The 13,176-nt window shown below is 47.8% G+C and overlaps 1 protein-coding gene across 4 annotated transcripts in view; it reads left to right on the forward strand.

Moving 5' to 3' along the window:
* The first annotated feature begins 2,434 nt into the window (after positions 1-2,434).
* The window catches only part of LOC100629186 (zinc finger protein 709), a 45,133-nt gene continuing 34,391 nt past the window's right edge, over positions 2,435-13,176 (forward strand). For 2 of the 4 annotated variants that reach the window (XM_023646488.2, XM_070274035.1), the window contains exon 1: positions 2,435-2,617. In XM_023646488.2, the coding sequence (XP_023502256.1) occupies positions 2,615-2,617 (3 nt within the window). In that variant the 5' untranslated portion in view covers positions 2,435-2,614. Of the gene's footprint in view, positions 2,618-2,721; positions 2,826-13,176 lie in introns of all 4 variants that reach the window. The other 2 variants (XM_023646486.2, XM_070274036.1) reach the window with 2 other exon arrangements.

A 13,176-nucleotide genomic window follows, 5' to 3' on the forward strand; every position in this document is an offset into this window, starting at 1 on the left:
AACAAAGCTGTATAACATGTATACATGGGGAGGCTCAGGCAAACTGAGCAACTTGCCAAAATGGCTGAAGTCACCAGTTTAAATATCATCTTCAGCTAAAGACAAAGGAGGATGTTGGGGGTGGAGGGGGGGAGTCAGTTACAGGAGGTTATCAGACAAGTACAGTAAACAAGAGTAAGATTATTTTGCAGATTTAAGTCCTTGCCTTCCACATTAATTAAGAGTTTCTAGAGATAAGGTCATCCGCCCTTCTTCCTGGTACAGAGAGGGAGACACCTTTACAGATGGATATTTCCCTTACAAATGTAAATGTCTCTTAACAAAGGGTAAGTAAATTCTACTTTTCAGAGTTTCTTTCCTGTCTGCAGTTTTTAAAAGTAACCAGCCCAAAATAATCCTCAGGCCAAAGAGACATATCTTGGTGTGGTCAGTTCCAGTCCCCCACAAAAGCAATGATAAATACTAGGAGGGAAAAGAAGCATCTTTGGTTGTTGTCTGGATTGGCTCCTCCTTTCGATGGGCTGCCTCTCCCACAGCAGGTCCTCTTTGTGCTCTGTTCCCAAACATCTTCTATGCCTACTAGGCTGGCCTAGCAGTCACTATGCCTGACAGTGACCAGGGGATGTTAGCACCAAAAAGTGAGTATAAATACTGTGGCACCATCTCCAGGTTTCAACCAAGAGCAAGAACAATCTATTCCATAGTGGAGATTTTAGTAGGGCTAGTGTGGAAGAACAAAGTTGTATCTGATTGCCACAGAGGATCTGTCCTGGTTAATGAACTATCATTACTAATTTCATAATGAGAGATGAAGTGTGCTCAGTGGCTAAGCTTGGTCTGAGTCGGGCAGCCTGGTGATGAATCGAGCCCCCTCCTGACTGCCTGTGTAAAGTCAGACACGTCACTCAGCTCCCCTAAGTCTCAGTTTCCTCTCTTATCAAATAGGATCATGCTGGTGCTTCCCTGTTAGAAGTCTGTGCGGATGAAAAGGAATGAGCCAGTCCACCTAAGGTGCTGAGCGCAGTGCCCCACACTCAGTAAGCCTCCCTAAAGTGCCTTTATTGTGAGTGTCAGCCTTCCTGTTAGTATTCTCACCGTCATTGTCATCATCATCTTTATAAGCACTTAGAAAGCAGAATTTCTCTCAGCGGAATCTACAACATTTCACAACGCAGGTGACTCAACCGTTCCTTGACATGTATGGTTGAAAGAGGCAAGTGATTCCTACATTGTCAGAGTGAATGTTCCTCTTTAGCATCATAGACTCACCAATCAGTGAGATGATTATTTAGACGAAACTCGGTTTTCTGATAAATCTCATTATAGGTGGATTAAATAGTGTAACCATAAGTAAGGGACGGATCATGACCACAAAGAGTGGCTTGACCACCAGTGAGAAAGACTCCCTTCTTATATTTTCCATGTACTAAAAATATTTTAATGGCAGAAACATTTCCTAAAGTTAACCACTCTGAATACCCAGAAGTCAGTTTTCTTCTGAAATGATGACTTGATTTGGCTGCCAATGCCCTTATTCTGAATCTGACTGAAGTGTTGATAGGATGCCCATCTAATATATCCCTGGTGTCGTAACTGAACACAAGGGGTCATGTCTTGGTGAGTGCAGAGCTGAAAACATGACCAAGGCAGGAGTAGGTGAAGAAAGTTTTAGTACTCGCACAAGCAATGGAGAACACTGGGGATCTCTGCCAAAGTAGCGTCTCCCCAAACAAGGGTTTGAAGGGTCCTTTCATTGTGAGATCACAGTACAGTTCATGAATATTCAGTTGAGGAAAAGGCAGGAGACCAGAGTTTATTGCTTAACAGTCATGTTCCTTTAAGGCTCATGGGTAGATGCACACATGCTATTACATACATCGCATGATCTAGAAATGGCTGCTTGGTCCCTCCCAGAGGAGAAGAATTTAAAATGTTAATGAGATTATAATGGGGACACTTCTCTTCTGTTCACTGAAGAGCAGTTTGAGGCGGCTAGAAATGGCTTCAGCCAGCTTGCTTGTGGGAACCTTCTGTGGTTAGGCTCTTCCTGTAACTTTCCATCTGCAAACAGGCAACAGATAATGTTGGTTTTTATCAGATCCTCGGTACCCCTTTCTTTGCCTAGTTCCCTGGTCACAATATCTGTGCCTGTGTACCTATTTGGCCAAACTATGTCATGATCCAGTTATCAACAAAGATCAATACAGAGTGAAACTAATTATTGCAGATGGTGAGGTGGCTTTCAATTGCGTGCATCTGTAAAGAGGGATCACAGTTCAACAAGTCACCTCCTACCACTAGGTTTCAACACAAACATCCCCGCAGAGGACGAGTTCTGACTGGCTTTCGGCTCAGACACCTAAACTCAGGGGCTGTCACTCAGACACAAAGTCGCGAGTGTTTCGAACTGTCCAATCAGAGACGGCGCCGGGGCAGGTGGGTGGGGCGAAGCTCCCCGACCCCCCGGAAGTTGCTGCTGCTCCGGCTGCGCTGGGGACCGCGTCTCCCCGCCATTAAAGGCTCCACGTGACTCTGTCGCCTGTCTTGTCGAGTTGCGACCTGTACCGACGTTGAGAGTCGTAGGAAGGACTCCGGGGACCCAGGAAACCTAGAAATGGTGAGAGTTTGGGGCCCGGAGTCAGGATTTGGGGGAGGCGTGTCTGGCCCAAAGTGGACGTCTCTTCCCGCTCCTTCCATGCTTGGAATCCATTGTCCCTGCAGGGAATGGTCCCTGGTGGCCCTGCCTCAGCCTCTGTCCCGCTGTGACCTGCCCTGGCCGTGGGGGTCGTAGGAAGGACTCAGGGGACCCAGGAGCCCTAGAAATGGTGAGTGTGCGGCCCCAGGGGTAGGACGCGGGAGGAGGGGCTGGTGGGAAGCGGCGGGGCGGGCCTGGCCTCCTGCGGTCCCCTCCGGGCTCTGCAGCCCCGAGTCCGCAGTGGCGCCGCTCGGCCCCCGGGCCCCTCCGGCCGCAGCGTGGGGGCGGGGCCGGCAGCCGGGCCCCGGGCGTCCTGTGGTCCCTGCGCGCGGCGACTTGGGCGGGAGCATCTCTGGGCCGCTGTGTGCCCGCAGCCCCGCGTGTCCCAGATGGTGCGGGGCCCGCGGGATGGTCCGCAGGACAGTCGGGCCTCGGTCTCCGGGGTCCGTGCGCGGAGGGGCTGCGGTCTGTGGGGTCCCCAGTCCTTTCTGTCTCCCCAGGAGGCCTCCGTTTTCTCCTGAGTTTTCCAAATGTCTGGGGAGAAGGGTTTCAAATCCACAACCGTGTCTGCCCAGTCTCCGTCTTTCTAGGACTGCCAACAGTTGCCTAAATGTCCAATCTCTCACCCAATTCCCAAATTCCAAATTCCTGCCTTTGATTAACAGCATTATTATCAAGTCTTTGTTCTCCTTGGTGGCTTTGAAACAGATCCAATATTTTAATTGTTTATCATTTTCTCACGGCCAGTGATGGCTGTTCTTAAAAGATTTGTTTTGTGTGCGTGGATATTTTACCTGGCTGAAAAGCAGCCTATAACCACCTGGAACTATGTTGTGTGAAATCCCTGTGCCTGTCCCTCAGGATCTTTCCTGGGCGCAGACATGCTATGGGAAGTCCTTTGGGTGGAGGCTCCTCTTGAGAAATTTTTGGATGATGTGTCCAGACAGCGCTGTCCCTGAGTCAGTCACCTTTAAAAGATGTATTCATTTTATTTTAGTGTCAGTTTTTCAATGAATAAAACCTTATTTAATCAATAGAACTTAAAACACAAAATATTCCCAAAGGAAGAAGAAAGAGGTGAATTTGAGAAAAAATAAAATATTCCGGTTTTACATTGCATGTACTTAATTCTTCTTTCCTTTTTTCCCTTCCATTGCGGGTAGTAATATTCTGAGGTCTGTTTTTTTTTTTTTTTTATTTTGTGTGAGTTCAAATGGATTTCCAGTGTTTAGATTTGCAGAGTTTAAGTGTTCAAGTCTGATTAACAGTTTATAAATAGTTTTCTTGTCATGGAGGTAGGGGTATATTAACATCATTTTTTCCAGAATGCAATACATTTTTATGAAGTTTCTTGTTGAGCCAGCAATGTGCCATACAATTTTCTTTCCTCATTTCCACATAAAGACTGGTTTGAGTGTTTTAGCTGGATTGTTCAAACACTGGGTTTGTGTCATTTAAAATATCAGTGGTGCTCCAAATAACTCCAGTGTGGGCAGAGGCCTGAGGCCAGTGAATCTAAGGCCCCTCTTGAAACTGCAAAGGAAAGGACTTGAAGGCCCACTTGTGCTTCCTGGGGAGCCTCCCCTGCAGGTGTCTTGCTGCTCACACCCCCATGGAAGGAGCCTTTATCCTGAGAGGAGCTGCAGAGCCCTGGAAAGCTGGGGGTGCACGTGCTCATGGGGTGGGGAGTGATGCCCTTTCTGAGGTTGTAGCTGTGGTTCCCTTGGGCCTGTTTCTAGGCATAATTCCAGTTTTGCATCCACAGTGTAGGTGCACTCAGAGAGTAATTTGTTTACACTGAGAAAGTCTGTGAGAGTCAGGAGCTCTGTGTCCCGGATTAGGGCCCGTTAATCTGGGGTCCATTTGGGTCAGAACCTTAAACTGAATGCAGCTGAGTTTCCTCACTGTGAGAATGGAGCCTGAGAGAGGGAGCATGTGCACTGTTCCCTGGGGAGAGGAGGGTGTGTGGGGCTCCCAGAGCTCCTTCCTGTGGCTGCTCAGGTGCCCTCCCCCCTCCTTCTCCAGGGACTGACCCCCTCCAGGGCTCTGTCTCCACCAGGAGAGTCAGGAACACGGGACCTTCTGAGTGTGGCTTTCCTTCTGTCCTGTGGGAAGCAGGCTGCTCATCTGAGCTGATTCCAGTGTTTGTGTTTCTTTCCTTTGGATTCCTTTATTGATGGAATAATGCAGCCCTTTGGCTCTAGTTTCCCGTAGTGCTTGGGTCCTTAAGTTGATTGAGAGAGACAATGTGAAGAAAGCAAGAAATTTTTTTCATTTTTAGATAGGTTTTTCGCTGTGCATCTCTCTACAGAACATAGAAATTTAAAAGTCTAAAGCAATTGAATTTCTATTTTAATTGATGTCAGGGAGACTGAAAGCTTATGTAAACCTTTGGAAATCCAATGCATTTAAGGGGTTAAACACAAACCCTGATTGCATTATAATATGCCACTTGTTACTGAAAATACTCTCAGATTGAGATATAGCGGAAGGACAAACTAGGATGCTGCATGTCCTTTTAGTCAGAAAGAGGAGATTTGAAAATTTTATTTTGTATGGTTTACATTTTTGTAACTTGTAGTGTTTAAAGGAATTAAATCTTAGAATGGTTTCCTACATACCAGAGTTAAAATTAAAAAATATAAAATTCCTTGTTTGATTGAACTAACTGAACAAGACTTCTGGCCAACATATCCTGGTCCCCTCCTGCACTAGTGCTCAAGTCACCCCCAAATACACAGTCTTGATCATTTCTGAGCCTCCTGTTCATGTTTCTTTATATAAATCAATGAGACTGCATATTTTTCTTACCCACTTTGTCCTCATAATGAGCAGTCAGACTCCACATTTTTGGGTGACGGCTCACAGCTTAAGCCCCACCCCACCCTACTCCCCTTGTGCCCCAACCTGGACAAGCTGAGGAGGAAGCCTGGGTGCTCTCTCCTCTAGAGCAGGCAGGAGATTTCCACCACCCCAGCCCCTGCCTGTGTGCAGAGCTCTTGCCCCGGCCCCACCCCCAGGCCCAGTGAAGCCCCAGGCCAGGCTCCATTCCTCGCTTTCTGAGCCCTCTCAGAGCTGCTTGAGAGCCCGGCCCTGCCCTCCCCTCAGACCTCTATTATGTGAGTCCTAAGCCTTTTCCTACCCTGTGTGTGTCCCTGGCGTCAGTCTCATCACGGAACCACCCCTCTGCAGGGACCATAACAGTTGGCACCCTAAGCAGCATGTCCAGACATGACCTCACCCGTGGGTCTGTCTTCTCTTGCTCTGACTTGCTCCCCCTCTCTGCTGCCTGGTGGCGGCATGCTCTGTGGACTGCTGCTTGCTGGGGAGCTTGTGCTGTGAGCTGTGCTGCCCCGTGTTGCATTGTTGACCCTACCTAGCCTCAGTTCTATGTACAGATGAACAGGGTTGGCAGTTTCAAGAATGTATAGGCATTTCAGAGCAGGACTGCGGGATTGGGGCCTCCTTAAATGAGTCCTGGTTCAATGTCTTTGTCAGGCTTTATCTGTGTGTTAGAGTGAAGCTGTGACAGAAGCTGGGTTGGCCTCACATAACCCAGGGAAGGGGGTGGTGGACAGGGACTATACCCTGTGCAAGAGGTGGGTCCATCAGATGGTCACTCCTGAAAGAGCAGTCAAGAGAAGAGATGGGGAAAGGCAGGCAGTGGGTGGCAGGGTGAGTCCACGCTCCTAACACCAGAGGGCTCCCCAGGCCCCTTCAGTACCTCTGCTGCTGTCCCTGCCTCTACTGCTACAAAGACCCTGACCTTCAGGGTTAGAGGGGACAACACCCATGGCACCCCTCTGTCACAAGGGATTAGTTCAAACCTGACTTAAGCCCAGGGTTTAACCCTATAAAGCAGCCAGTTGTTATGGGGGAGGCTCCCAGCCCTGGTGGCACTGTTTTGAGGCTCTGGGGTGGGAAAAAATTTGTAAATACCAGGGAAGAGAAGTACTCCCTCCCCTGAAGTGTATCCCATGATGAAAACAAAACAGGAAAGATCAAGAGGAAGGACACAATAGATAAAATACTGAGACAAAGGTCCTTAATTTGACCCACTTGGACTTCCAGAATAAACTGAAACAGTTTACCTAACAAATCACAAAGGTACACGGCTTTACTTGTGGGCCTCTACAACACAGGGTCTGAATTAATTTTGCTCTCTGGTGTAATGCACTAATTCAGGAAACTTCCAGCAGTTAATCAATACCAGGTGTCAAATTACAGTTATACCTGGGATCCCACTAAATTTAAGGAAGCTGCCCCTGATGATCTTAGGGGTGTTGAGGAATATAATATAGAGGAAAAATAGGACAAATGTTTCATCTTTAGCCCTCAGAACTGCAGTCTTGCCTAGATTCTCCATGGTTATAACACCCGTTGTCCTAAAATATCCCATAGTGACCTGGGAAGCTCTGATCCAATGAGCAAGAGTTAAAATTAAGTCAAGTCTTTGACACTTACAAACTGGCTTGACAAATTGGGACACCAGGGACCTTATTCCACAAAGAAAGGAGTTAATATGGCCCATCATAAATTACCCAGGGCCTTGAAGGATTACAGTGTGTACAGAAAACCTAGTTAATGAAGGATTGATTATTCCCAGTGCTTCTTTTAACAGCCTGATTTGTCCTGTTATTAAACCTGGAAAGAAGGACTGACACCTCAGAGTGGTTTACCTCAACTTGAGGCTGTGTTTGCACCACACAGACCTCTATAGCACCTCCCCATATTATGGAAATTACTGACCACAGCCAATCAGCAATTGATAAGTATCCTGCTCTCACAGGTTTGGCTAAGTCTGTTCTGTCCAGTCCTGTGTCCACAGCCTCTCAGCTGCACTTGGCCTTCCCCTCTGAAGGGACATGATGCCCCTTTACTGGGTTATTCTCATGGATCTTCCACAGCTGTGCCCTCCCACAGTCACTGCAGGTGGGGTCTGAACTCATCCTGGTTTCTCCAAGAACACAGGTAGGATGTTAATTAATGACATCTCCTCTGAGGACATTTAGGATATAGAAATATTGAAAAAAGGAGCTCACAAAAAGTGGAGTTGACTTTACTACTCATATAATATGAGGCCCTGACAATTTTGTTAAATTTCTGAAAGTTATTTGATAATCTGAGATCTGCTCCTTCTCTGAGACCATGAAGAAATAGCTTTTCTTCCTCTTAGCACCCACAATATTTATTAGGTTCTTTTGTTGTTCCAGAGGTAACATATTTCTTTCTTTCTTTTTTTTAAAAGACTTTATTTTTCCTTTTTTTCCCCAAAGCCCCCCCTCCCCCCCCCCGCCCCAGTACATAGTTGTGGGTCCTTCTAGTTGTGGCATGTGGGACGCCGCCTCAGCATGGCTTGATGAGCAGTGCCATGTACACACCCAGGATCTGAACTGTTGAAACCCTGGGCCGCTGAAGCGGAGTCCACTTGGCCATGGGGTTGGCCCCATAACATGTTTCTTGTATACAAATCTTACTTGAGCTTATTTTTGCTGCTAATTTACTTGCAAATTTGCCGCCTTGAATGGGCACTCCAACTGCAAAAGTCTGGAGACTTTCTTCAAATTGTCATATAACCATAACCCCTGTTAGTGCCCTCAGAGACTCCTTCACTATAGAGGCCTCAGTGACCTTTTCTCACTCCTCCTGGGGTACCCATAATGGCCTTAAGTTGTCCGTAGGCTTCTGGTGCAAGAACCTGCCCTAGGCCCCATACCAGGTGCCATTAGAGCTGCAATGACCTCTACTTAGAATGCTACCCTGACAGTAGATGGCCCTGAGCATGGGACCTTCTATCCAGCAGTCCATTTTGACTTGGGACCTGGAAATAGCACTCCAGGAACTCAGCATGACTACTGAGATCCCCAGGAGACATGATGGAGCCAAACCTGGGCCCTCTGGGATATCCTACCTGCTTGAGGGGGTGGTCTTCCCTGACCTCAGTCTCTTGCCAGGCATCATGGTTTAGAAGGAGGTCACTCCTTTCTGACACCCCCTGGCTCCCTGGGGAGCTCCTTAGGACTCCTTGAGTGAAAAGCAATGCAAGCTCACAAAATTTAGGGACAACAGCACCACATTTGTACATGATGGTGCCTAGGCAGAGTTGTTGACTTTCATGTCTTTATTGGGACATCTGTGATGAAGGACCAGACCCAAGGGTCATCACAACTGACTGTACATTAAGCAGTTATCTTAGCACGGGACAACTGGCTCCAGCTGCAGACATTATAGACTATGGATGATTCCCTGAGAGTTGCCCTTTTGTGGAAAAAGAACTCCAGGGGTCTCTTGCTTCACAGTTACCTTCAATATAAGTCAAAGTAACACTTGCCTCTACACATATGAAGGTCACACACAAACTCTCACCAGGACACTCTTTATCCACTTGGGAGTTGCCGACACTACTGATAGTAACGAAGGCACTCATTTCACTTCTCGGAATATACTGGGCTCTTAACAAGGCGTTCAGTGGAAGTTTCTCCTCTCTTCCATGTCTCAGGGTGCTAGCCTCATAGAGCACCATCATGGCTTATTGAAATAAGTTCAAATTAATTGAATGAGAGGTGGTCTGTTTCTGTCATGAGTCAGTCATCAGTGGTAAATATTAATGTCTCTGTGTTTATTTTATTCCTATTAGACTGTATGTTCTTTTAAGAGCAGTTAATAGGTTTACAGAAAACTTGCTCAGAAAGCACAGAGATCTCCTACATAAACCTTCTGCCTCCACAGTTTGTGGTTTATTGTATATTTTATATTGCTGTTGTACATTTGTTACATTTGATGAGCCAATGAGCAAAATGTTTGAACAGACAAAGGGGCTTGCTCTTATAGAGGACAGGAGGAAGCTGGGAGGGGCTGTTCACAACAGAAGTCCATGGAAGGAGAATGAGAGATCAGGATGGTGACAGTGGCTGAGTGTGGTGGATTCTCATTGGCTGGGCTGTTGCTGGGCAAGGAGAAATTCTTCCTTCCTCCTACTGGGGTCTGTGAAGTAAATTTCTTCCTGTTGTGGAATGGGAGGGACACTCCTTCCTGTTTGGGCTCTGCAAGGTTTGGTGAGTAGTAGTTCATGAGCTCCCTGACTCCATTTAAAATGAGATTTCCTGTATTTGTTTTCACATTTGCAACCCTAGGTGACTGTGAGGTGTGGCAGCGGCAGAACACAGAATCCATGTCATGAGGCACAGGCCCCTGGAACACAGTACTCCCCACTGTCACAGGAACATCATCTCTGCACCAACAAGCACAGTTCCACAATAGTCTCAATACCACCAATAATGTCAAAGAGATGCCCTCCCTTGTCTGAGCTCTGTGAGTCCCTCAGGTGCCCGGCTGTACCTAAATCACTCTCCCTGAGATCTCTGGCACATTCCACCCGATGGTGTCAGTGGCTCATGTGCTGACCACGCCCAGTTCCCCCACCTCAGAACCCCCCTCCAGAGTGAGTTTGGAGCCCACCCACCAAGGCCAGTGCTTACTTTCTCTGGATCAGGACTCACCCTGCAGAGTTCCAGCCGCAAGGCCTGTGGGGAATGGTGATCTCAGGCAGACCCTCCACAGTCCCAGGGCCCCCTCCCTAATCATGGCTCCCAGAATGCAGTGGGCACCACGGCAAGGGAAGTGGTGAGAAACTGCAAGGATTCCCACCTTTTGTGAAGTGCGCAGGCACAGGTGACACCCCGTCTTTTGTTGCAGGCCAGGCCCGCTGTTTCTTGAAGGGAAGAGGCAGAAGTGAACCAAGCTAGGTCCCAATGTGTTCTTGCAATAACTTCCAGTGTTTTCCTAGGTTCCCAAGGTGATGGCTCTGTGGCTGGAGTCCTGGTGTCTGAGGTCCTGAGGCCTCCACCTGCAATCAGTGAACATTCCAGAGCAGGGCAGTGATGAGGACCTCACTGAGGACAGTCTTGAGTGGACCTGCTCGAGGTGTGCATGCAGGTGAAACCTCACGGGGTGATCCCAGATTGTGGAGACCCCTGTGGAGGACACGGTGGCTGGGTGAGGACACAGACCTTTGTTGTCCGCACTGAGCTTCCACTGGGAAAGCAAAGTGAGGAAGGAGCACGTGGTGAGGGGCGTGTTTCTGGAAGTGATCATAGCAGGGTGAGGGGCTGGGACTCGGTGATCACTGCAGCCATCGTGGGCCCTGACTCTCCCTCTTCAGGGCCTGGGCTGTGTGTCTCTGGGCCATTATCTCTGAGGGTCTGTGACTTCAAGTGCCAGTGTGTGGGTGTGTGCACATGTGTGTCCAGTGAGAAAGCCTGTGGATTTTGTCTGTCTTTGTGGGGGGCTGTGTGTGTATGTCCTTAAAACCTGGAATACTGTTATGTCATTTGGTGCCTGACTGCCCTGGTAGCACCTCCGTCGCCATGTTGAATTGAACTGACGTGAGCAGACAAATCCTCGTCTTCTTTCTGATTGTATTAATCATGTGTTTTATTTTCTGTCACTTAAGATGTTTTGATATCTTGGGGGCCTCTCAGACATAGGGAGACCCTGCCCCTCTAGGGGCATCTCATTCCACGTTGGCGGTGGACAGCTTGACTGGAGCAGGCCTCTCATGTGCATGCTGCCTGATCCAGTGCCCTGTCCCTACAGACCTCCTATCTGCCTCTCACACACCAGACAGTATTCCCTGCCCTAAACCCACGCAGGGCCAGGAACCAGATGACAGGACTGTCCCTAGGCCCCAGAGGCTGCTGGGATTGTTCAAAGCAGCCAGTCCTGAGCTGCTCACTCTGCCCTGACTCACATTTCCTGTGGGACCCAAATGAACGCTGTGGCCTAGGTTTGTGTCCCACTCCTGATTCTGCCTCCTGAGCAAACCTGATGCAGCCCCTGGGACCCTGCCTGGCATGGCGTGCCCCCTTGTCTTGGTAAATGTAAGTAATAATAATCTTTAAATGACATTGGCCTGTCCATGTTGTCACTTACTCACATCTATAAATTAAAATCTCAAATTAGCTGCTGATTCTCAGGAGAAAGTGTTCAGTGAAGATGGTGGCGCCACCGTGGGAGGACGGAGTGAGGTCTGTGGGAATGTGAGTCCACAGCAGAGCTGATGTTTCCCAAGGAGCCTGCAGCAGGGGACATGGGGGCTGAGCGAGGAGATGCTCACCTTGGTCCCCTCACTGAGCTCACAATAGAAAAGCAAAGGGACAAAGGGACAGTTCATGATGAGGGAGTTTCTGGACGCTTTTATAGCAGTGAGTGGGGCTGGAACATCATGACTGCAGCCATTTTGGACCCTGACTGCCATCCAGTCTCCCATTTTGTGTTTTTTGTAGCGTGTCCTGTTTGTACTGTGTAGTGTCAGGAAGGGTGAAATCCCTTCCCCATCTGGAGGGGCTGAGACCCCCTCTTTGGGGATTGGTTTGGGAGCCAGGAGACACCCCTCTACCAGGAGGGTTGGGAATGAGAACAACACAGTTTGTGAAGATCTGGGCCTGTGATGAGGTTTGTTTAAAGCTTCCATATGAGTGTGTGTGTGTGTGTGTGTGTGTGTGTGTGTGTGTGTGTCTGTCCATCTGTCTGTCTCTCTGTGAGCCCCGATATGCAAGAAGTATTGGTGTGATAGGTCTTGTGGTAGGGTGCTTTGGTGAACAAAGCAGAGCAATTATCCTGTTCACATTAAAGCTGGCATTTTTAGGAGATAAGATAGAAGATATATACGTAAAATTATACCAAGCGCCTGATGGTGACTGGCCCTAAAGAGTAAAGAAAACTGGGAAGGAGTGTAGAGGGCCTGGGCTCTGTGTGTCTGTGGAAGAAACATCTGTGTGTCTCTGAGTCATCAACTCTGAGGGAGTGTTGCGTTTGCCCATTAAAACCAGAAGTCATTTTTCTCCTACCTTGAAATAAAATGGTCTCGATTCCAGAGGTTACACCTCTTAGCAATGGCCTGGAACATAGAACTGATGGTGTTATCTCTCCAGGCCAATGCCAGGCTAAAGGAAAGAAAGAAAATGAGGGTTTTATAAGTAAGAATTTAGCCAGTCAGAATCCTCGATCAGACATCTTGGAAGGAAGCAGTCTTTTCTTTTCTTTTCCATGTCAGCTGCTTTTCTTCCTTTTCAGTTTGTTTCGGAGGTCACCAGGATATATATGCACAGGACCAGAAGACAGCTGGAACCTGCTTGAGCTGGGAGGGCCATGTCCAAGGTTCGAGCCCCCCAAGCTTTGTTGTCTTCTGGGTAGTGATGACATCTTGGTACAGTTTCTTCCAAGGAGATTTAAGAGCAGTCTTTATTCTTAGCAATTCATTTTTACAATCTTAATGTTACTAGAAAGTTAGACTTGTCAGAAAGTCCTTTCCTTGTATCTCCTTGAAGATGAAGCATTTTTGCTGGGACACTTTTGTAAAAGCATCAGAGTAAAACAATAACTCTCTGCAAATGATAAAGACTTAAAAATGCCCATTTTTAAAGATCCGATGAGTGTTTATTATAATGGAATTAACAAGGAAAATTGGTTATTTTTGTAAC

Source organism: Equus caballus, chromosome 7 (assembly GCF_041296265.1).
Source record: "Equus caballus isolate H_3958 breed thoroughbred chromosome 7, TB-T2T, whole genome shotgun sequence".
NCBI classification, from domain to species: domain Eukaryota; kingdom Metazoa; phylum Chordata; class Mammalia; order Perissodactyla; family Equidae; genus Equus; species Equus caballus.